Below are 23,382 nucleotides of genomic sequence, written 5' to 3'. Positions count from 1 at the left end.
TTGAGGGACCTTTCTCCAGTCCTGGATGCTGTGGCTCTTGTCATTGGTGAACAGTTCCAACACTCTTGGCAGGCCAGACTGTGAAGACTAGGGGCAGGAGAGGGCCTCTGTGTGAGGCGGGCCTCCGGTGCTGGGACTCAGGGTGCCTGGGGAAGGCAGGAAGTGGTATCACAGAGCTCATGTTTTGCTTGTACTTGTCTAAGTCTTCCAACTGTGAGGACCAGGGGGAGACCCCACCCGTTCTGCTTCCTGTGTTACTCAGCTGGACCTTGCAGAAAGCAAAAACCTTTGCCAAAAACAATTTTTTAAAGTGCCTCCTATTATTAATGTTTTTCTCAGCCGCATGTGGGAAAGCATAGAGAGTAAGGGATTTGGCATTTACAATAACCACAGGGCTTGGGACAAATGAGAGGAGGACAAAGGCTCCCACTGTTCAGGCCCTGGCATAACTGGTAGAGCGGCTACATTCCCCAGAGGGGCCTGTTCATTGTCAGTCTGCAGGCCCAGAACCCAGCTAGCCCCGCCCTGCCACCCTCCATGCTGGTCTCCCAACAGACTGCCAGCGAGCAGCGCTTTCCTTTGCCCAGACTCCTCGGTGAAGAAGCCAGCTACACCCACCAAGTTTAAAGATCGCCGCCTTATAGCCTGGAAGGAACATAGGCTCCAGACAGTATTCTGGAAACGTCCTCTGGGTAGTTCCCTAGTCTGTAGTATCACTTTCATTCAATATTTTCCTCTTCCAAGTATCTGTGCATTTCAACCCAACTCCAGATTATTTTTCCATTTATGTTGCAAAACAAGATGATTCATGGTAGCCCCTTCAAGTAGGGATAGGGGCTGCCACCCAAATCTACAGCATGAACAAAATCCCTGGCCCACAGCTCCAGACTCCCTAAGGCAAGCAGGAATGTTGAAGCCAAGTTGCTGCAAATGGAGCAAACAGTCCCCTTACACTCCACCCCCCATCTCCCCATGCTGACTTTAGTCTTAGAGACTTAAGAAGTTCTACAGGCTGCTGTGGACCTTATCCAGGAGTCTGGAGCACCTCAGACAGGCCACCCCTGGTGGGGCAATGGGGAGACCACACACACCTGGTGCTGGTCTGAGGGCTTTAAGATCCTGTTGCTGCTCCGTCCCCTGCCTCAGATCTGTTTCCAGAAGCAGCGCACCTCACCGCAGAAGCCTTAGCCCATGGCTCATCTCTGCTCTCACAGAGTTTGCATAGGGTGCAGAGCCAGTTCCCCCTGGGCTGTCATCTCAAGCTCTCAATTCCGCTTTGCAGACCCACACCAGCTTCCTCTCCTGGCAGAGCTGCATTTGTTCTAGTGGTCAGACCCAGCTCTAGGTTCCCAGCAGTGTCTCGGAGGGCACTGACTCTGGGGCTCTGATGGAGAGCTTGCCGTGAACATCATCTCTACATGGAATCAAACGGAGAGGACACAGAGGACACGTGGATGAGGTCCGAGGCCCAATTCTGGCCTCGTTCGTTCAATTATTTTCTCAAAATCACCGAATGGGGCCACTCTTTCGCTAATATTGAGGCCTTCTTGGGAGGGATGGAGTTGAAGTGTTTTGTTTTGGGAGAAGCAAAGACTCTCAACTGAATAGCTAGCAATGACTTTTTTTAAATACAGGATTACAGCTTGGGGTGGGAGGATGAAGAAAAGGGTGACTGTGAGACCTGGGAAAGGCAGGAAGGTGGGAGAGAGGAAATGACAGCCAGAGGAGCCGCAGCTTTTCGTCTGGAGCTTGGGGTAAAATAGCGCCCCCTCCAAATTGATGGTAGAAATGGCTTCAAAACAACAAAACAACAACAACAAAACAGGGTCTCAACATATAGCCCAGGCTGGCCTGAAGTTTAGAATCCTCCTGCCTCAGACTCCTGAGTGCTATCTGCCTCACTTCCACTAACTAAGCACAGCTGACCTAGGCTCCTCTAGGCTTCCCTAGGGCTCCACCCCTCACTCAGAGTCAGGCCTTTGCTTAGAGAAACTACAAGCATAGACCAGATTCTTCCCCTTCAGAAAGACAAGCAGGCATGGCAGATATGTAAGGCCCTGCATTCAACTCTGAGTGAACGTTAACTTCCGCCCCGCTTCCTGCCTGTGACTGTGTTTCTCAACCAGGGGGTGGCATGCGAACCCATGGGTCCTCAATACAAGATATCTGCTGTGACACTCATGTACACCCACATACAAATATGCACGTATGTTTTCTACAATGGAGTTCGCATATTCAGTCTGAAATAAACCTTCACAGAGAAGGGTCAAGCCTCCTGTTCTGAAGGGTGAGAGAGGTATTTCTTCAGACAGGATCCCTTCCTGTTCATCACAGTGCGCTACACCCAGTGCTTTGCCACACCCAGGCAATTTCTTAAACACTTCTGCTTGCCCCCGTCATCGAGCAACTTGAACTGGTGAGTTTCTACTCACCCCTAAGACCCGGCTGAAATGGCCTCTTTCCACAGAGCCTTCCTTTCTCTGCCTCAGACAGAATCGCTGTCTTTCTCTGTTGGGCTCCGCACACTTGCAGCCTGGTCTCACCAGAGCTGCCTGCTATGTCTCTCCCTTGCTGGGCTGTGAGACTTTCAGAGTAAGAACTCGGTTTTGTTTTGTTCCTGAACCCCCAGCCTAGAGTTGAAAGTTACCGAGCATCTTATAAACTAATAAGGGAGATAATCTCAATTTAGCTCAGCATTGGCATGCCCAGCTGCGGACTCAGGTTTCTGCTGTCAGTAGAAATGGCAAAAAGGGCCTGCACCAGAGAGACTCTGAATCCAGACTCGGTGGCTGGTGTAAGGAGGGATGACTTGGCTCCAGTGGGTGGGGAGTGGTGACTTCCGTGTCACCACAGACCTCTGGGAGTGTTCCAGCCGCCCCCCTTCACTTCTTTAACCATAAACCTTCCTATAGTGAGATACGTGAAGGCCTGGGAGGCTGCATGTTCTGGCTGAACACACTTGCAGCCTTAGACTTTGGTGGCACCAACTTATCATTTGCTGAACACAGGAGGGTCCTAGAGACTCTTTCAGGGGACCTATCTGCAAGACCTTTCCCTTTTTAGCACATTCTCCATGACACTGACTGCTTTCAAATACTTCAGTTGAAAGAGTGCTCACAAGAGGTTAAATTGAGAAGGAAATAGAGTTTAGCTGTCTTCTGTTTAGCTAGTGTTTGTCTGGAACCTGCAGCTCACTCCTGCTTGATCCGGAAAGCCCCATTCTTCTCTCTGAACCCTGCCCTCTTAGAGAATCTCCAAAAGCACTACAAAGGCCAGTTGTGTATTCTTGTTGGCTATGACAACTCTTTGATGTGGGATTCCCCTCTATATGCTGTGAATATCATTGGTTAATAAAGAAACTGCTTTGGGCCTATAGCAGAGCTATAGGGGAACAGAACTAGGTGGGGGGGGAACTAAAGTGAATGCTGGGAGAAAGGAGGCAGAGTCAGAGAGAAGCCATGGAGCCCCACCAGAGCCAGATGGAACTTTATCCAGTAAGCCATAGCCACGTGGTGATACACAAATTAATAGAAATGGGTTAAATTAATATGTAAGAGTTAGCCAATAAGACGCTAGAGCTAATGGGCCAAACAGTGATTTAATTAATATGGTTTCTGTGCGATTATTTCAGGGCTAAGCAGTCAGGAACCAACAAGTGGCCCCTTCCCTACAACAATTAGGCCAAGAAATTGTTTAATTAATACAGTTTCTGTGTGATTATTTCGTTTTCTGGGCAGCCGGGAAACAAACAAGCGGCCTCCTCCAACAGCTCTCCCCCCCACTCCCCCCTGTGAAGTTGCCAGTAGCCCAAGACCCCTCCTAAAGCAGTCATCTTTTGACTATACTTGGGCTTGTGGAGGACACGCCATCACCCCTCGCCTACAGGATATATACACTCCCTGCTTTTGTTTGCCTGTGTGACTTCTCCAGGCCTTGCTCAAATATACCGGTTCTTTTACTTTTTCAGTTCAACTTGGTCTGGCTTACTGCATTGGTGGAGAAACCTAGTATCATGTTACAGAAAACCTACTAACTAGGTATTGAAAATGTACAACCATGTTATTTCTCTAATTTTTCCTTTTTGAAACAAAGCTTTCCATTAAAATACGTAACTTAAGTTAGCATATGGTGCTTGACTATTGTTATTTCTAAATTAATATTTATAAATTTCAATTTTAAGTTTTAACATGGTAAACTCTAATATGGTACCCATCAGAAGTTCTTTGGAGTTTTTAGTTAAAAATTAGTATAAGTCATCTAGACTTAATAGGAAGGGAGGTGCCTAGTCTTTCTGCAACTTGATATGCCATGGCTGGTCGATATACATGGGGAGACCTGCCCTTTTCTGAAAAGAAAGGAGGAGTGGATGGGGTAATGGGGTGGGGAGGTTGGGGGGAGGCACTGGGAGGAGAGGAGGGAGGGGAAATGTGGTCACTCAGGGAAATATTAATCAATTAAAAATTAATATAAAGATTCCTGAGATAAGAAAGGTAGAGAACCATTGTGCCAAATCGAGCCACGCTCTGGCTCTTACCTATCCACACTGCCACTGAGTCCTCCTTTGCCTGACAGTGCTTTGTAACTGTCCTTGTGCCTCTGGCTCCCCTCCCTGGGGGTGTTTGTTCTCCCTGTAGCCTGCTCCCCTCTGGAAGCATCTCTTTTATTTCTCATGTCTGTATTATTTTGGCGTGTCTTGCTTACAGAACTATGAACCCTCTGAAAAGCAGGAGCCCGGGCCAGGCACAGCAGTGCACGGCTTTGATCCCAGCACTTGGGAGGCAGAGACAGGTGCATCTCTGTGAGTTCAAGACCAGCCTGGTTTACATAGAGCTCTAGGTCATCCAGGGCTACATAGTGAGCTTATGTTTACAAAATAAATGAAGGTGTCTGCCTAGAGAACAATTTCCCAGTGCCTGGTATCAGGAGCATGGCCTTTGGCTATCTAGAGAGTGAACAGACCAACATCAGAGACCTGGACTTTGCTAAGTAGTAACGTGACTGTGGTCAGGGCCTTGGCCCATTACGGCAAAGAGAAAATCAGACCAGATCACCCATGAAGGCCTCTCTAGGCTGAATATTGTTCAGGCTGATTTGTGTGGGTCTTGATACGGATTTGTGATGGTTGAGTTTGATTGTCTTCTTGATGACATTTAGAGTCATAGTGAAGGCAAACCCCTGGGTATGCCTGCAAGGGGGCCTCTAGATTGTGGAGGTGGTTAGACCCACTTAGAATGGAGCAGCGTCATTCCACTGGCTGGGGTTCCCAGCGGGGGAAAAAATAAGACAGGGGAGCCAGCTGAACACCAGCCTTTCTCAGTTGGCTCCTGTCTGTGGATGCAATGTGACCAGCTGCCTCACAGTCCTGCAGCCATGATCCCTCCCCCCCACCCCGAACTATGATGGGTTGTACTCTGGAACCATAAACAAAATAAACCCTTTCTTTAAAGTTCCTTGTATCAGGTAATTTGGTACAGCAATAGAAAGTGACTAATACAGAATCCCATGTGAAAGCCATTGCCTTGACAATACTCAGTAACAACGCTGGACAGAGCCTTCATTTCATCTCTTCACATGGTTTAAAAGCAGGCCTTCTGTCTGCTCTTGGCTTTGGGTCCTCCCCAGGTCACACTTACTGTGACCTTTGGGCCTCTGCATCTAAGCACCCCCACCTTTGCCTCCTCCCAGTGAGACAGCCCTTCCCATGCTGGGTGGGATGCTGAGAGACACGAGGTGGGCATGCATGAAAGTCCGCACACCTGGTCTGAAGATTTTACTCTTACCTTCCAAGAGCTGTCAGAGGCCCGGATCAGGGCAGGCAGCAGGTCCTGGAGAAACACCATTTTCTGTTTGAGGATCAGCTCCCTTTGGAGAGCTTCCTAAAAGGAAAAATGTACAGGGGAAGATTAACCTGGAGGAAGAGTGGGTGGGAGGCTGCCGCAGGCATCACTGTGCTACTTACTTTGAGGTACTCAGAGAGCTGGATGATGTCCTAGAGAGAGAGAGATGGAAGAGGCTCAGGGGGACTTCGGCAGAGAACCAGAGAGCCCTGGCTGGCTTACATGGAGCAGATCTCTTTTGCCTTAGATCTGGCAGGGTCCTTCAAGGCCCACATCTATGCTCAGGACCCTCTGGGCCTCCTGGAAGAAGGTATCCCTCCACCACAGCCCGGGATTTATCCCAGAATCCTGGAATGCTAGCTCTTAGGTGCCATTTGACCCAAACCCCTCCGAACGAGGGTTCTCTTACCTTATCTTGAACTGCGACTCCACAGCTGGGAAGAGAAGGAAAACATGACAGTGGGGCAGAAAAAATGAAACCTGCATGCAGGCAGGGTGTAGCTGCACCTGGCATCCCTGTGGAAGAGCAGTGGGGCAGGGAGGGGGTAGGGCGGGGAGGGGCTTCCTCCTCCTCCTCCTCAGCTGAGCTGTCCAGTTGAGGAGAGGAATGAACAAGATGTAAACTGCTGGGGTCAGGAACACGAGGGGACTCACTTGGTTTGCTGACTGGCGTCGCTCTTCACTCTTGTCTGCGCCTCTACTGCCTTTGTCTGAGTACCTGAGAGACAGACAGGGTGATTCAGCAGGCGGGGAAGGAGGGAGGATGCGGGAGGGATGGGAGATCTGGGCTGCCATTGTAGGTCAGGGCTGCACTCTCACCCCGGTGCTGTTTGTCTGGCTTCTTGATGGCAGAGTCCTGTGGTGGGCAGACTGTCACGTGTGAGGAATGGAGGCCATCCAAATCTCTCTGGAGGCTTGAGGAGGAATGACGCAGGGTCGGGAAAACGGCAGAGCTCGTCCCTGTTACCTGCAAAGCAGATGAAGGTTGCTGAGTGCCACTCCGAAGGGCCTTTTAAGTTTTCCAGAGAACTGCAGAGAGAAGAGCCAGAGGCTGGGGCTGTAGCTCAGTGCTAGCGGCTTGCTGGGCGCACACAAAGCCCTGGGCTCCATTCTCAGCACAGGGAAAAACAAACCAAAGTAAAAATGAAACAAAGCAAATGTTAATGACATCTGTGTGGACTGACTGGTTTTCCTGAAACTCCTGTGTTGAAACTGTAGCAGTTTTTAGGAGACAGAGCCTTTGGGAAGCACTTATGTCTGAACGTAGGTCCCTTGTGAGTGAGATCAGTGCCTTCTCAGAAGAGCTGTGTAAGAGCTCGCCTGTCTGCCCCGCTTTCTGCCATGTGTGCGCACGGTGGTGTGACTGTTTGCACAGGAAGAGTGTCCTCACCAGATCCCAGATGCTCTGGAGTCTTGGGCTTGGACCTGAGCTTCAAAAATGACAAGAAATACGTTTCTGCTGTCCCAGCTACTCCCTGTGTGACATTTGGTCGCTGCAGTCCAAATGATATTTTCTACCTAGAAAGCCAAAACCACCCAAGGTTTCACAGCCTCGAGGTCACCTCGGTGCCTGTTCTTTCTTGTCCTGGACTGAGGGAATGTCTCTCCTCAGCCAGACAAGGGATTGGTCTTCCACCTGGTCTCAGCCATTCAGCTGTGTGCTGATTTAGAGAGAATTGCCAGAGATGAGTGACAGGAGTCAGATCTGGTCTTTTCTAGGTCGCTGGCTCCTGTCTATCAGGGAGGGCCTAGGGGAACTGTCTGCCTCTCCTTAGAGCACAGAACCACTGAGCTTTCCTGTCAAAAGAAGACAGTGGGGACCTGTTGGGAGAATGGGATAGTGGTAGTCACAAATTAGTCTATTCTTTTTATTTTTCTTCTACAAAATCAAAGAGTCTATGTAGCTAACCCAGCACTAAAAGGCTAAGAAATATCTATGAGATCCCATCATAGGCTGACTAAATAGCCAAGGTCAGACAATTATTTCACTGCATTTTTCTGTTCCTGTTCTCGATACTTCTGCCCTTTGTCGAGGCCATACAGATGCCTTGTTACCATGTAAGCAGGCAGTTGGCTCTTTTGCAGTTATTTTCCAGGGTGTTTGCTCTGGGCAGCCATGTGGCAGTATGTGCATGCATGCACATATATGCATGTTGGGACATGAGGAACACTGGCTTGTGTTCCTGGCATATTCAAAGCATTTAGTAAGTCTCTGGTGAATGATGGTCACCAAATAGATGCCGTAAGATAGGCACAGAAGATGCTATAGAGCTGGAGATGTGGCTCAGTGACAGGATGCTTGCTGACCATGCATAAGGCCCTCAGCATTGAGAGAAGAAAAAGCAGAGTTTGTGAATTACGGTGCACCTGTAATCCCAGAACTCAGGAAAGGGGGGTAGGAAGATCATAAGTTTGAAGCCATGTTGAATTATATAGCAAGACCCTATCTCAGAAAAAAAAGATCTTATACTAGTTATTGATTTATAATTGTTTGAACAGCTATTTCCTTTCTCCTAACATCCAAGTGTAGGGCCCCCATCCCCCATTTAAAAAGAAATTGAAGACACAGCACAAACCCTAAAGAGCAATGGTTGATGGCTGATGGAAACTTGATTGCATGGCTGAGGAAGGGGCTTACAGGAATCACTTGTTAATGACCTTCGGCCTTTGTGCTTCTCAGAACCCCTCCCACCCCTGGGTCTGGAGCAGTGTTTTTTAGACACATCCCACCTGCTGTCCAGGGAGAGCGGTCTTGTTGGCACCAGGCAAGGGCTCCTGGAGGACAGTCACCTGACCTGTCCCTCCATCTGTCTCGCGGGAAGGCCCTGGCTCCCTGACCTGGCCTTTATTTTCATCTTCCAGGTTTCTCCTCCTGAGGAACTGGAGCTGCCGAGCTCTCTGAAGCTGTTCCCTGTGCTGGGTCCTCAGCACTTTCCCCGGCTGGCGGCAAGTAGTCTCATTGCGGCGGCAGCGGCGGCTTTCTCGGGTCTCCTGACGTCTTTCACACTTGGCCTCGTAGCTCTCAGCCCACCGAGCCAAGCCAGGGGAGGACTTGGGGTCTGAGCTGATCATGGTGACCTCCCGAGCACCTGTTGTCTTTGGCTTCCAGTTCCTTGAACAGCTGCTTGGATCTGTTAGATGCCAAGAGGGAGGAGTCAGAAGATGGGCTAAAACCTGACAATCTGTCTCCCCGGGTCAGGGCAGAAATAGCACAGGGCTCCATCCGTGTGTGCTGAAAACCAGGGTGAGGACTCCTGGGCTCAATCCTGCATGAACTGATGGAATCCAGCAAGGCCAGGTTTCTCTAGCACTGATCCCAAAGGTGGGCGGGTCTCTCTGGAGCCCCTTCTTCTTTGGTTAGAAGCCTCTAAGTGAGGGTACACAAGGGACAAATGATACTCGCCACAATGAGTGTACAGCCCTTTGGGTGGCTTGTAGAATGGTGGCCACCTCAGCCCACTTCATCTTCCAGTCTAAAATGAAAGATGATGTCATCCTGACTGTTCTCTTGCCCACACTATACCTAAAATAGCTAAGTGGCATTTCTCGAGACCTAGAGGAGGTCTAGCCCCAACCTCTCAGGAAGTGATCAGGTTTGTGACTGGCACCCTATGCCCCATTTCTAGCTCTCAGCATTCACCTTGTGGCTCTGGACTGGCATGGCTTAGGGGAACCTGCCCTAATTCCTCCATTGCCACATCCTGACCTTTCTCTCTGTCATCTGCTATGTATCTAGGGCGAGGCGCTGACGTCAGTTGCTGATCAAGTCAGAGTATGGGATGAGCATCTTCAAGATGTTGGTCCACTCCAGAGATGCTGGCTCAGTGGTTCCGAGAGGAGGACTCTATCCTTTTAGGCTCACCTCCCTACCAAGCTCAGTCTGTCTCCAAAACTGCAAGCGTGCAGAGTCCTCTCAACAGGAGTCCTACAGACAAACCCTAACAAGCAAGACAAGAGAAACCTGTCCCCAAGTACCCAAGGAACAGTCTTCAGGATAGGCCACCCTTGGTGTCCCATTAGGTGACTTTACCTGCCATCTGTCTAGTACCTAAGTCCTTGTTTTCACCTACCTGTTGTGGGTTTGGCTAGCCTCATTCTGGGCTCTGGCAAACTGGTGGAGTCAGGGCTGGACTCAGACGAGCTACCTCCTAGCATCAGAAACTGTGCCCTGCCTCCTCTGCCTTGTGGAGCCCGACTGGGTGACGAGGAAGGTTCTCCTCGCAGCTGCTGCCTCATCTCTATTGCCGTCCATCCCACTGCTCGGGAATTCAGCTCCTGGGTGGTCAGAGGAAGTATCCCAGCCTCACTGACCAGCAGGGCCTGGGCAGCTCTGACCCCTGAGACTTGCTTATAGGCTTCACAGACTCTGCAGGCAGAGGCCCTATGCTTCGTTGTCAGGACTTCGATACCTCTCCTGGCACAGATAGAATTCTGTGCAGAGTGACTGTTCTGTCCCCGGTCACTGCACTCATTCACAAGCCTGTGGGTGGACAGTCTCACTCTCTGAGGGGCTTATATGGCCAAGTCCTGGATGCTTTTTGTTACCTGACTCTTGGGGGCAGAGGAGCAGCCTCTGCCTTGGGCTGATCTTACCCCATGGACTGTGAGCTGGTGTTTGTCCTCCTCACCTTTGCTCAGTGCCTTTCACTCTCCCTCTGTGGGGTTCTCTAGGCTGCCCACATGTCTCTCTGCTTATTTAATTATGTAGAGAAAGAGCCAAAAGCTCTACACATGTTCTGTGATGGATGGATGGATTGTTGTAATTTTTTTTATAAAAATGTGGTATGCGAGAGAAAGACACAGTGTGACAGAGCTCACGTGGAGGGGGTTTTATTAAGGGAAAGGGAACTTAAAAGGGAGAGGGGAGGGGAGAGAGCAGCCTCTGGGGGCAGGGGCAGCATCAGAAGAGAAGAGAGAGGCAGAGAGAAAAGGGGAGGGAAGGAAGGAGAAGAAGAGAAAGGAAGAGAGAGAGAAAAAGAGAGAGAGAGAGATGGGAGGTGGGCAGGGCCCTTTTAAAGTGCACAGCAGGGGCTCTTAATGGCTGCATCATGTCAGAACCCCAAGGTCAGGCCATATACAGATGCCTAAATACTAACATGTGTGTATGTACCTATAGGACTCGAGGTCACACACCTGCACTTCAATTCAACACATGTTCTAGGATAAATGAATGGATGGAGTGGTCCTGGGATTCCAGGGCACCCGACTGCTCTGTCTTCAATGGAGGAGGGGGACTCTTGCTTTGGGACCAGTCTATGGCTCACTTTCAGGCTGTCACTGCCTACCAAATGGGGAAACGGTTAAGTGTCGCTAAGCCTCATGGTTCTCATTAGTGAAATGGGGCTAAAATGTCCCTTGAAAGGGATATGAGCATTAAATGACGATATCTACACCATACACTTAGCACTGCCATTATGATAAATGAAAGCTTTTAAAAATAATAGACAAAAAGCAGCATACCTATCCTTGCTGGTGCTGGATACTGAACACTTGGTGTAAATCAAACGCCCGGGCAAAGCCAGACGCTAGGACACTGTCTGATTCCCCCTAATTCCTTCTCTCAGTTCTGAACAGGCCTTTAGCTCCATCTTGGGATAATTTTCCTATAGTCTCTGAATTTGAGTTATAAGGACAAAGCGCTTCTCAGTGGTCTGGACATAACCATCAACTCCAGTAGGTCAGACCAGGAGGACAAAGAACAGGCAAGTGAAGAATGGGCACGGCCTTACGAGAGTGAGGGGTTATGTTCCTCCCTGTTGGGCCCTACTTCCATATAGGCTTTGTACTGGAGGTAGCTCTCTGGATTTGGGACCCTCCCGCCTTCCTGTGGGGTTGAGGCAAGGCTGTGGTGACGTCTCTCCCTGCTCGCCTTCTAGCTGGTCTGTAGGTCTGCTGAAATATGGATGTTTTACTCTCCACATCATTAGGACTTAACACCAAGAGGGAAGTTACAGTAGGAATGGTTCCCTAGAAAGAGGAGCATTGCTCGACCCACAGGTCCTCCCACTCCCCTGACCCCGGTGGCATTTGATGGGGTGCTTGTATGGAGCCACACAGCCTTCTGAAATGGTGTGAAATGGTGGCTCACTTTAACCTAAGAAGGCTGTGGAAGATCTGACAGACAGGGACTGGCTGCAGAATAAAGGAACTGGTCCTGTGGTTCAGAGAAAGGTCACAAGGCTGCTTGCCCAGGCTTTCTGGAGTCTCCGAGGTACCCATCGGCAACACAAAGGGTCCAATTTAGAGGTTTGGAGGAAGGAGTAGTACTGGCTAGGAAGGGGGGGCTCTCCTCCCTGCACAGGAAGGCAGCAGGGCACTAACCTAACCTATAGGCTTGTCGTTACCTTTCCAAATCTTTGCTCCTGCCTCCTAGCTGTGTATGCAGAAGAAGTGATGGGTGGTATCCTGCATGGATCTGACCTTCCTAGTCCAGAGTTCTCAGTGGGAACTGAGGGAGAAGGGCCCATTACTGGAATCCCGGCTTTAAAGGCATCCGGGAAAGGTCATTTAATTCACGGCACGGTTGCTGAGTACTCCAACACCAAGGCAAGCGACTCACATCTAATCTAAGCTAACAGGTGGAACAGAGCTGTTAGTATCCCAGTGGTTACCCAAGGATGCTTTCTTGGTCATACAAAGCCCAGCACTCAACCCCTACCACCTGCTGCTATGCAGGAGGCTGGCACGGGCAGAGCACCTTCTGCCGCACCCCCAAAGTCAACAGATCCAAACTGGATCCCAAAGCTTTGTCCTCCACCATTACCTCAGGTCCCAGGTTCTGTCCCTAGTGTCTCTCTGGTCTCAGATGGCCAGGGAGGCAGTCAGTCAGATGTTCTGAGCCCCCTCTCCGTTTTCCTCCGGTACCGACATTCTTTTTTGCACAGCAGTCTGATGAAACAGGAAGCAGACAAGCCACAGTGCTCACAAACCTCAGTTCCTCTCCTTGCTCTCAGCAACTTGAGAGGGGCCCCTTCACCCTTGGGGCCTCTAGGGCTGGTGAGGAACTCCACCCCGCCACCCACTCTCCCACTACCTGATTGGTCTGTGCTCCCCAGCAGTTTCAAGCCAATATCCATTTCCAGGGGTTGGTGATAGAGCTCAGCAGGTAGAGTGCTTGCCTAGATGCATGAAGCCCCGTGTTCCATCCTCAGCACCAAAAACCATACCTGGCAGTGCAGCTCTGAAACCCCGATGTCAGGAAGTGGAGGCAGGAGAATCAGGAGTTCAAGGTCATCCTCAGCTAGATATTGAGTTCAAGGTCAGCTTGGGCTACTTGAAACCCTGTTTCAAAACTTTTTGTTGTTGTTGTTTGTTTATATCTAGGATTACACAGGAATGAGCTCTGGGCCAGATCCAAACCTTGCCATTTCTGTGGTGAGACCCAGGAGGGACGTTTCCCATGCCATCTAGCTATCGTTTGGGAACCTCCTTTTCCTTTGGACACCTCTTCCCCCGTGTTGGCATGTCTGAAGGATCTGTGTGTTTTGAGGAACTCTAGATCCTTAATGGGTTCTGGATTAATTTCTTTTTGAAGCAATGTGGAGGGCTGACAGTAAAGGTGGCTAGAAGACAGAAGGCAGATAACCAACATAATCTGGGGGGAAAAAAGAGAAAAATCCCAGTGAGTTGAACTGAGAAATTTTGGGGAAAATTAAAGAGAACAGATGCATTAGAGAGAAACTATTACAAACGGGCAATAGGCAGTCTGGAGCAGCTCAGGATAGATCAGCAGGAAACTCAGTTGGGCCAAGCTCACGAACAGCGCTGGGACCTCTGAGCACTCAGCATGGAGAGGTTAGGTGGTAGGTGCGGCTGCTGTGAATGCAGGGTTTGACAGGTGTGTAGCAGGGATGTAAGGAGTCAGACGTGAGGCAGACGTGAGGCAGGCAGTGAGACGCTCACGCAGCTGTGCTAAGTTTCGTTAACGTGGAGAAGTTATCACAGTCCTCCTCATGGTTGCTACTTCCCCTCTTGTCTGAACAGAAAAAGGCAAGAAGCACACAAGTTAGGTTCTTACACTGGGGCCCAGGGCGAGAGACACGAGGGAAGATGGGAGATGGTACTGGAATTGCAGCAGACTCTGTACAGAAATGTGTACAGAGGTCAAAATCCCTCCTAGGGCTTTTGGGGCTACACTCATGCTGCCTGGGCTAATAGGTTTTTATGTGTGCTCAAAGTCATGCGGCAAGGGCTGGACCCGGGTTTGCTCCACATCAAAGCAAGAACTGTTTGTTTTTGGGTTTTTGAGATAGGGTTTATTTGTGTAGTCCTGGCTGTCCTTGAACTCTGTAGTCTAGACTAGCTTCAAACACACAAAGATCTGCCTGCCTCTGCCTCCCCAGTGCTCAGATTAAAGGTGTGCATCATCATTGCCAGGCAAAGTCAGAACTCAGAACTCACTTTATATATATGTATGTAGCTTTATAAATAGTACCATTCAAAATTTCCACCTCCTCCCCTCCTCCCATTCCCCTCCGACTCCCCCACTCTCCCTCCCTCCTACCCCTCTAGCCCTAAGAGAGGGCAGGGCACCCTGCCCTGTGGGAAGTCCAAGGCCCTCCCCCCTCCATCCAGGCCTAGGAAAGTGTGCATCCAAACAGACATCCCAAAAAGCTAGCACATGCAGCAGAATCAAATCCCAGTGCTATCATCATTAGCCTCTCAGTCAGCCCCCATTGTTAGCCACATTCAGAGAGTCCTGTTTGATCACACGCTCATTCAGTCCCAGTGCAGCTGGCCTTGGCGAGCTCCCATTAGATCAGTCACACTGTCTCAGGGGGTGGACCAACCCAGACTGCAAGGGGTTGGTCCACCCAGAACTCACTTTTTAAAAAAATTATTATGCATACAGTGTTCTGTCTGTCTGTATGTCTGCAGGCCAGAAGAAGGCACCAGATCTCATTATAGATGGCTGTGAGCCACCATGTGGTTGCTGGGAATTGAACTCAGAACCTCTGAAAGAGCACCCAGTGCTCTTAACCTCTGAGCCATCTCTCCATTTCCAAAGCCAGAACTCTTCTTAACCCTACTCTGAGAATTAATGAAGTTGCTCTAGCCTACTGATCTATCTACATGGAAAAAATTGCACATGCACGCATGGACACACACTATCCTGAGAATAGAGAGTGTATCTTATTTTCAAATATGCATGAAGCATTATAAGATTGACCATGTTGACAGAAAAAAAAATGTTTTAGCTGAGCGTGGTGGTACGTGCCTGTAGTTCCAGTACTGACCAGGAGGAAAGTGTGCCTAAGGATAGCCTGGGCTAGCTAGTGAGATTTAAAATAAATAAAATAAAATAAAAACATAGTCTTTGAAATAAGATTCTCTGGCCATAGTACAATGAAATTAGAAATGAACAATAAAAGTTGGGAATTAAAAAATATAAATCAGTCTTGAAATATAAAGAATTGAGTCTGAAATTAAGAATCTAATGAGCACAGTGATAATGGGGACATTAAGACCAAAGTCTGTGAGGCACTGCGGAGGTATGCCCCAAGAGAAACTCATAGCTGCAATCATTTCATTATTTAAATAAGATTAAAACGATTTATGAGTTTACTTATGTTCAAGCAGACTTCTAAAATTGATCCTAAGAACCAAGGAAAGTAGGTGAAAATTAAGAAGGAAAGAAGAAAATGTTGTTAGAATAGTGAGCAGGTGTGATAGGAATTCAGAAGTTTATGCACATGTGCAGAGATGCTTATGTGCATGGGTGTGGATGCTTGGGCACTTGTGTGCATGGATGTGAGGATGCTTGGGCACTTGTATGCGTGGGTGTGTGGATGCTTAGGCGTTTGTGTGCATGGGTGTATGGATGCTTGGGGGTTTGGGTGCATGGGTGCTCTGGTGTAGGAGGTGGTGGTATAAATACCAACAGAAAGCAGAACTTGAAAGTGATTGCCTGTTCCAATCAATAAAAACAGGAGTAAGGACATGTATAAAACCTTTGGAAGCAACCACAGTATGGTGAAAATTAATACATCGGGTCATTTTCATCTTATTAACTTTTAGTCAGAATGATGCTTCATTATAGCATTTACATATATATGCAATTTCAGTTTGCTCGCATCAACCCCTGATTACTCCTCCTTAGTTCAACCCTTCTTCCAATGGGTTTCCCATTCCTCAGACATGGCCCTTTTCTGCGCTCAGGTCTTATACAGAGTATGTGTGTTGTTGAGTCTATTTTCTCGAACATACTTATCCTGACCGTCCCTCTTCTGTACCCCTCCTTTCAGACCTTCTTCACCTACTTAGTTCCCTTCTACTTTTATGTTCGTCTGTCTGTCTGTCTAAACCTAGATTCCGAAGCCAGGTATAGTATAGCTCGTATAGCTCACATTATATTCTAAGCACTTGGAAGGTAGAGGCAGGGAGGATTGGCATAAATCAGAGGCCAGTCTGGGCTATGAAGTAAGACCCTGCCTCACAGGAGAGAAAACATGTGGTTTGTGACTTTTGAGTCTGGCCTGTTTCACTTGACCTTTTGATCCCTGCCTCATCAATTTCCCTGCAAATGGCACAAGAGTCAATTTGCATAACTGTGCTGATGGCTTTGCAAACCAAAATCAAATGGATTTAAGAAGACCAGATGCACGGAGAGAGTCTCATCCACAGCTGGCCTCTTAGGGTGGAAAGGGAGGGTTTAATCAGCTTATTGACCAAAGGAAAAGCTTTACACTGGGCTAACTGGACACTCTTATCTGGCCACTAGGGCCTCCCTTTCGGGAGCTTCCGTGACTCCTTCATACGGCAAGCTGCTTGCTTCTTTCTTGGAAAATGGTATTGTTAATCAGAACTGTTCTTTCTTGGAGTTTCTCCCAACTGGCCCCTGTTTCTCAGCAATGCATTCTCAAGCCCAAGTAATTTACTCTAGAAGGAAGTCCCAGACACTTTTTATTAGTATATTAGTGGTACCTGTGGCCCTTGCTGTAGTGTGGCTCCCCTCAGAAGCCCATATCTCAGAGATTGGTTCCTCAGCTCAGCCCTGTTGGAAGGTGGCAGAATCCTAAGAATGGGCTTAGTAGAGGAAGTTAGGCTGTTGGGAGCATGTCCTTGGAGGGGAGAGTACCATCTAGGCTCCTCTGTCCACTTTTCACCTCCTAGTCATGAGGTGAGCTATTGTCCCATCATGAAATCCTGGAAACCACAGGCCTCGAAGTGTCTGAGGTAACCAATCATTGACGGAATCTTCCAAATTCTGCTGTCTTCATAACTGATTTTCTTGAAAGTTTATTACGGTACGGGGAATGTCCACACTTCTGAGGTAGTGTAGCTTCCACTCCTCAGAAGAGAGGCAATGTTCCTTGTTTCCTACATTTGCAAGGCTGCCTGCCACAAGGAAGTAGGTGTCATTCCCATCTGTGGCAGAACAGACACTCAGCCCTCTATGGGGTCTGTGGGGGCCTTGTTGGCAGAGTGTCTCTTAGATATAGAAGCCTCGTATGTCTATGTAAGAAATGTTCAATCTAAGCAAGAGCTGTCTTTGTTGTGTAGATTCTGGGGGGCTGGGAGGGAGGTAGCTGCTGATAACAAGAACCTGCTTAATATTCACCCAACCTGCAGGAGGCCAAGTTTCATTTGTAGAACCACATACATTGGGCGTGGTGGTGTCCACAGTAATCCTAGCACTTTGGAGGTGGAGGCAGAAGGATTAGGAGTTCAAGGTCATTCTCTGCTACATAGTTAACCTGAAGCCAGCCCACATGACTTACTTTTAAAAAGACTGCATCAGAACCAGAACCACAAACTTGCACAAAGTCCACTGCAACCTCCCACGCCTCTTACACACTCACCCACACACGCATGCACACACACACACACCCTACACAGCTTCTGCAAGGGCATTGCCCCACTGTTTGTTTAATTTTGAACAGATGCCACCCTTGTCATTGGCCTTTGGCACTAGGATTACTTCAGAGAGCTCATCTAATCCTCATTTTGCTTTTAAAGACTCTGCTCACCTCACCCCCAGCTACCTCATGGTTTACATGGTTTATTGTTCTCGCCACGGTGCTAGTCCTGAATCGGCAGAGCTAAGTAATCTCTCTCTGCTCTTTAGCTCAACAGTGCTGAAGGCCTGGAGGCTTGCCACCGTCAATGACAAGGCCTGTTCTTAGGGTCCAGCTTTCCAGAAGATGAGTTACCTTTTGTTCTAGGCTGAAAAGAAGGGTGAATTCTTAGGCTTTAATTTTAGTATCTCGCAGGGTACAGCCTTAGGCCTGGTGTAGCGTTTGTAACATATAAAGGAGCACACATATGTAGTATGATTAACTGACAGAAAAGCAAAGCAGAAGACAGGTTGACTAAAGCAGGCCTTCCGGTAACTGTCTGGGAACCACAGGACAAAGATGTTGTCAGTTTTCAGAGCAGCTTGGTGCCTGTTGCCTGCCCCCCCCCCATGGTGGGGGGGGCGCTGTCAGAGGAGCACAAGTTTGCTCATGAGTTTGCTCATCCTCCCCCATCCCACATACTGAAAAATGTCCCTCCTCTTTTCCAGGCTGTGTGAGCAGTCCAGTAAGTGCTTCCACTTGCCTTCGCTGTCAGAACCCTCACTGGTGGCTTTAGCTCAGAGTCCCAGGGACTCAGCCGAGGTGACTGCACTTTCTGATGCTGGAGACGTGGGTACGGGAGGATGATGGTTCTTTAATAGTGTCAGCATTATTTACCAAACAGGCCCACCCTCAGGTAAAACTATCCTAATGATGTCACAAGTGGCATCCCACTCCAGATGGAGTCCCCCTCCCTAGAGCCCTTTCAAGCCTGTTCTTACTCAGCATCATCTGTCATGGGTAGCAGTGTAGGACAGTTTCCCTGAAATGAGCCCAACAAAGCACAGGGGGTGTATACTATACTTCCAGGCTGTGGAGGGAAGGTGGACACCTTGAAAAATGGCTGGGAAACATTTGGAATCTCTCTCTCTCTCTCTCTCTCTCTGTCTCTGTTTTCTAAAAGTATAACATAGCACCATTAAAACATTCTTTTTTACAGTCTCATGTAGCCCAAGCTGCTCTTGAACTTCTGGTTCTGCCGAGCACTGGGATTGTACGTGTGCACCTCCATGCTTGGCTTTAAGAGACTTTAAGCGGAGCAGCAGTGACTTCTGCCTGTGATCCCAGCACCCAGGAGGCAGAGGCAGGCAGATCTCTCTGAGTTTCAGGACAGCCTGGTCTATAAGAACAAGTTTCAGGACAGCCAGGACTACATAGACAAACCCTGTCTTGAGAAAAATATTTAAAAAAGTCCTACAACTCAACACAAGAAGTTCTATGGCTTTCTCATTGTATTTTAGTTTCTGTCCATAGTCACCTGTCTTGTTTTCATGTATTGGGACCCATCATTGTGTCTGTTATTTAAACTTGGCACTAAATTATAAATATGTTTCATGTCTTCATAATTTTCTCTTTTGAAATAATTTTTATTGAGCGATATATTTTTGTCCACTTCCTTCCCTCCCTCTCCCTCCCCTTCTGCCTTCTCCCATGATCCCATGCTCCCAATTTGTTCAGGAGATCTTGTCTTTTTCTACATCCCATGTAGTTTAGATCCATGTCTGTCTCTCTTAGGGTCCTCATTGTTGTCTAGGTTCTGTGGGATTGTGAATTGTAGACTGGGTTTTCTTTGCTTTATGTCTAAAAGTCACTTATGAGTGAGTACATATGATATTTGTCTTTATGGATCTGGGTTACCTCACTCAATATGTTTTCTAGATCCATCCATTTGCCCACAAATTTCAAGACATCATTTTTTTCCGCTATGTAGTACTCCATTGTGTAAGTGTACCACATCTTCTTTATCTGTTTTTCAATCGAGGGGCATTTCATAATTTTCACCTTTAGGGGTGTTTAATGATTTCTTTATTATTGGGCAGCTACCATGGGCCCCAGCATCACTCACAGTAATTATTAACCACCAGTGAACCCAACACAAACACATCTCAGTTCACGCAGGTCAGGTGAACATGGCTTCGGTGTTCAGAGCTGAGATAGCTGTCCCTTACAGAGCACCTCTGTCACCTGCTGCTCAAGTTCTTCCACAGCGTTAGCCTGGGACACAGATTACAGAAGATTTGGGGAGCTGGACTGCCTTGGCTTGAAGTTGGTCTGGTTTTACCAAGAGGGCTCATTCACAGAAAAGTACCCAACCTCTCAGCCATTTGGCTCCTTCACTGTTAATAGTCATAGCAGTAATGTTGACGTAGATTGGGGTGCAGCTCTGGGACATAGTAGGCTCAGTCTCGGGTCTATCCTTAGTACCAGATGTTGAGGGGATCCTATTCTACAGGTGCTTTAGGGTGTTACTGAACTGATACCATTTACAGAACACTCAGTAGGGGCTGGGATGTAGCACAGTTGTAGAGATGTGACACAGTTGTCTAACATGCTTGATGTCTTGATTTCAGTCTTTAACACCATGTGACCTGAGAGTGGTGGCCTATGATCCAAAAGTCCAGGAGGTGGAGGAAGGGGGTAAGAGTTCAAGGTCATTCTTAACTACATAGTGAACTCAAGGCCAGACCCTGTCTCAGAAAAACAATCAACCAACTAGCCAACCAACCAACCAACCAACCAACCAACCAATCAGCCAAACGGGAGTCAGCCATAACTGTCACACTGCAGTAGTGACACCTGCAGTTGAGACCATTGGCTTGTGACTTAACAGACTCCTTCAGACCTGTATCTTTGTGGCAACTAAGGAGCCACCCGGGGAACTAGTGCACTCTGTCTGATGTGCTTTTAAAAATTAATTTTAATTAGTTCATAAAGAAATGTGCTGTGGGACAATGGTCTTTTATCCTGTCACTTGTATTATTTTTAAATAAAATGCTGATTGGCCAGTAGCCAGGCAGGAACTAGAGGTGGGACAACCAGGCAGGAAGTAGAGGTGGGGTGACAAGAACAGAATTCTGGGAATAGGAAAATTCAGTCTTCGGTCCTGACCCAGACTCAGAGAAAGCAAGATGTGACTGCCTCGCTGAATAAGGTACTGAGCCATGTGGCTAACACAGACAAGAATAATGGAATAATATAAGTTATAAGAATTAATAAGAAGTCTGAGGTACTAGGCCAATCAGTTTATAATTAATATAGACCTCTGTGTGATTTCTTTGGGACTTAACGACTGTGGGAATTGGGCAGGACAGAAACCTCTGTCAACAGAAACGGGTTTCATTATTACACACCACACACACATTTATACCTTTGCTTTGTTCCTACTTGATATAATCTTGTAAGTGTATCCATAAGAACCAATCACCTGGAAGATTCGTAAGCATATGGCCTCACATTTCATAGGATGACAACAAAAGTTGAAACATACTTTTAAAAATTCATCTAACACAACCCAATTAACAAAGTTCTTGTTTTCCCTTAGACAGGGTCTCATGGGACCCAGGCCAGCCTCAAACTCGCTGTACCACTAAGGACTTGAGTTTATGGTCCCCCCTCCTCCTAAGAGCTGGGATACGAGAGTGCACATCACAACGGCTTCTATGCGGCGTGGGTATGGAACCCAGGGCTTTGCAATGCCAGAGCTACCATCCGAGCTACTCTCCTGTCCCCTAGCTAACTAAGATCTTTAAAGAATGCCTGCCATGTGACTGTGCTTGGGAGAAAGATTTGAAAGGCTTCCCAATGTCTTCTGGAGAAGAGTTTGTAGTAGTCAACCGAGGTGACTCTCAGGAATCTTTTTTTTTTTTTTAATTTTAATATTCTTTACAGACAGGAGTAAATGTGAACATGAAAAGTTTAAGATTTAATTTGTAACGTAACACCTCCATCTGATTTAAATGTCAATTAAAAAACAGAACAAAACACACCAACCACTACGAAAACAGGCCAACTAGGATCGTACAAGAACAAAAAAAACCCAAACTCTTCATAATAAAGTACATCCGACTGTGAAGAGAGCTGCTCCTGGCTCCGCTTCTGTGTACTTATGTGCAGCACACTGTTTCCGCGGATGAAGGCATCCGCACATTATTCTTCAGCTGCCCATTTGCATCCTCCTCCGTCTGTTCCAGTGCTATATTCATGGAGCCATGCAGGCGGCCCTCAATAATCCACCCCAGAATTTAGCTTCACCACAACGGGCTGTCCGATGACCCGCTTTAAGTGCCTAGGGGTTTGCTTCTGCAGACTCATTCTTAAAAATCCTCGCAGCCGCGATCCGGCGCCTTCACGGGCCCGGGCCTCGACTCTCCGGAATCTTGATAGAAAGAAATCCAAATAATTCTGGTAGGTGATAGGAATGGAGAGTGGTTTGAGCAGAGGAGATGGGGATGGGGGAGACTGACAGAGGACCACTCTCCATGTCCCTGGAGAGTCAGAAGCAGAGCAGGTGGCCTGGGAACACCTGTCGATTCTTTTCCCCTTCCTATTGCCATTTCATTCCGTGCCAGGCCCAGCACACCCTTTTGAGTGCACCACTAAGGGTCGCTATTGAATAGGACTAGCTTCCACAGCTCCAGGCTAATCTCCTGGGGTGGCTGGGGCAGTGGGGTCAAGGTGTTGGAACTGACACCCCTCTCCCGATCTGGTCGTGGCCCACAGTTCACGACCCCTTTCGTGGGATCTGGCTTGAATGATGATGGTAGACTCGGAGTAGAACCTTGTCAGAGGATTGTGTCGTGAAGCCGCCCACCTGCGTGGGGCCACTGGGTGGCGCTGCTGTGCCTATCTGCCAGCAGGAGGCTCGTGATAGCACTTTAGGCATGGTGGAGGTTTAAGGGTTCACTCTTGAACCCTCTTTCCTGCAAGTCTGTCTAAGGACAGCGAGCGAACCTTGAAATACGCCTCTCACCAGTTAGTCACTCAGGGGGAGACTCAGGGATATTATTGTTTTCTCTGTCTTTTCTAATATGATGTGGGTAGTTGGGGAAGAAATGTAGGTGGCTTGTGGGACGTTCTATCCTGTGCCAGTTTCTGATCTCTGGCCCCACGTCATTCAATATGCCCCTGGGTCCTTCTCTGTGATTCCTGCTTCCTGAAATCCTCTCTTCACATCCTTCCCTGCTCAGCTCCTGTACATCTGATGCTTGATTTTTTTTTTTAAAGCATTCATTTGTATATTGTCTGAGGATGTGGTCTAGTTGGCAGAATGCTTGCCTAGCATGCAAGAGATCCTGGGTTCTGTCACCGCCTAAGCCAGGTGTGATGCCTGCCCATTGTCCCCCTCCCCTGCAAAGGGCAAAGGCAGGCAGACACCTGGTGTCTACTTTTGACTGTTTCCTTTAAAGGTACCTTGGAACCGGGGTGGGGGGGTGGGGGGGTGGGAGCGGATGACGCACTGCACTCTCTGACCTTGGAGCGTTCCTCCCTCTCAAGAGTTTACCTTGGCTCAGAGTTTACATTGGCTCACAGTTTCTATGGATTCAGCCTCCGGTTTCCTGGCCTTGTGCCTTTTCTTTAAACAAAAGTTGTAGTTCCTGTGTAGAATACAACTTGCCTGTGCCGGGGAGAAGCAGCCCTTCCCAGACAGAGTGGAAGACTGTGGAAAGCTGTGTGAACTAGACCAGTCCTCCTGTTGCCTTCACCCTCTG

At 48.3% G+C, this 23,382-nt stretch overlaps 1 protein-coding gene and 1 pseudogene across 3 annotated transcripts in view; both read right to left on the bottom strand.

Moving 5' to 3' along the window:
• Traf3ip3 (TRAF3 interacting protein 3) overlaps nucleotides 1-12,808 on the bottom strand; it is a 30,830-nt gene extending 18,022 nt beyond the window's left edge. Inside the window, exons 1-7 of one of the 3 annotated variants that reach the window (XM_048439354.3) lie at nucleotides 12,601-12,808; nucleotides 8,568-8,968; nucleotides 6,657-6,804; nucleotides 6,492-6,555; nucleotides 6,247-6,271; nucleotides 5,960-5,989; nucleotides 5,781-5,876 (exon numbers count right to left, since the gene is read on the bottom strand). In XM_048439354.3, the coding sequence (XP_048295311.3) occupies nucleotides 5,781-5,876; nucleotides 5,960-5,989; nucleotides 6,247-6,271; nucleotides 6,492-6,555; nucleotides 6,657-6,804; nucleotides 8,568-8,909 (705 nt within the window). In that variant the 5' untranslated portion in view covers nucleotides 8,910-8,968; nucleotides 12,601-12,808. The remainder of the gene's footprint in view (nucleotides 1-5,780; nucleotides 5,877-5,959; nucleotides 5,990-6,246; nucleotides 6,272-6,491; nucleotides 6,556-6,656; nucleotides 6,805-8,567; nucleotides 8,969-12,600) is intronic. The other 2 variants (XM_048439355.3, XM_048439353.3) reach the window with 2 other exon arrangements.
• A 927-nt stretch (nucleotides 12,809-13,735) lies between these two features.
• On the bottom strand, nucleotides 13,736-21,985 carry LOC125403737 (U6 snRNA-associated Sm-like protein LSm6 pseudogene; annotated as a pseudogene).
• Nucleotides 21,986-23,382: the final 1,397 nt, after the last annotated feature.

The sequence above is a fragment of the Myodes glareolus genome, chromosome 5 (assembly GCF_982192425.1).
Source record: "Myodes glareolus chromosome 5, mMyoGla1.1, whole genome shotgun sequence".
NCBI classification, from domain to species: Eukaryota; Metazoa; Chordata; class Mammalia; order Rodentia; family Cricetidae; genus Myodes; species Myodes glareolus.
Note: the sequence above shows the minus strand (reverse complement) of the source record. Positions and strands in the feature narration are given on the sequence as shown.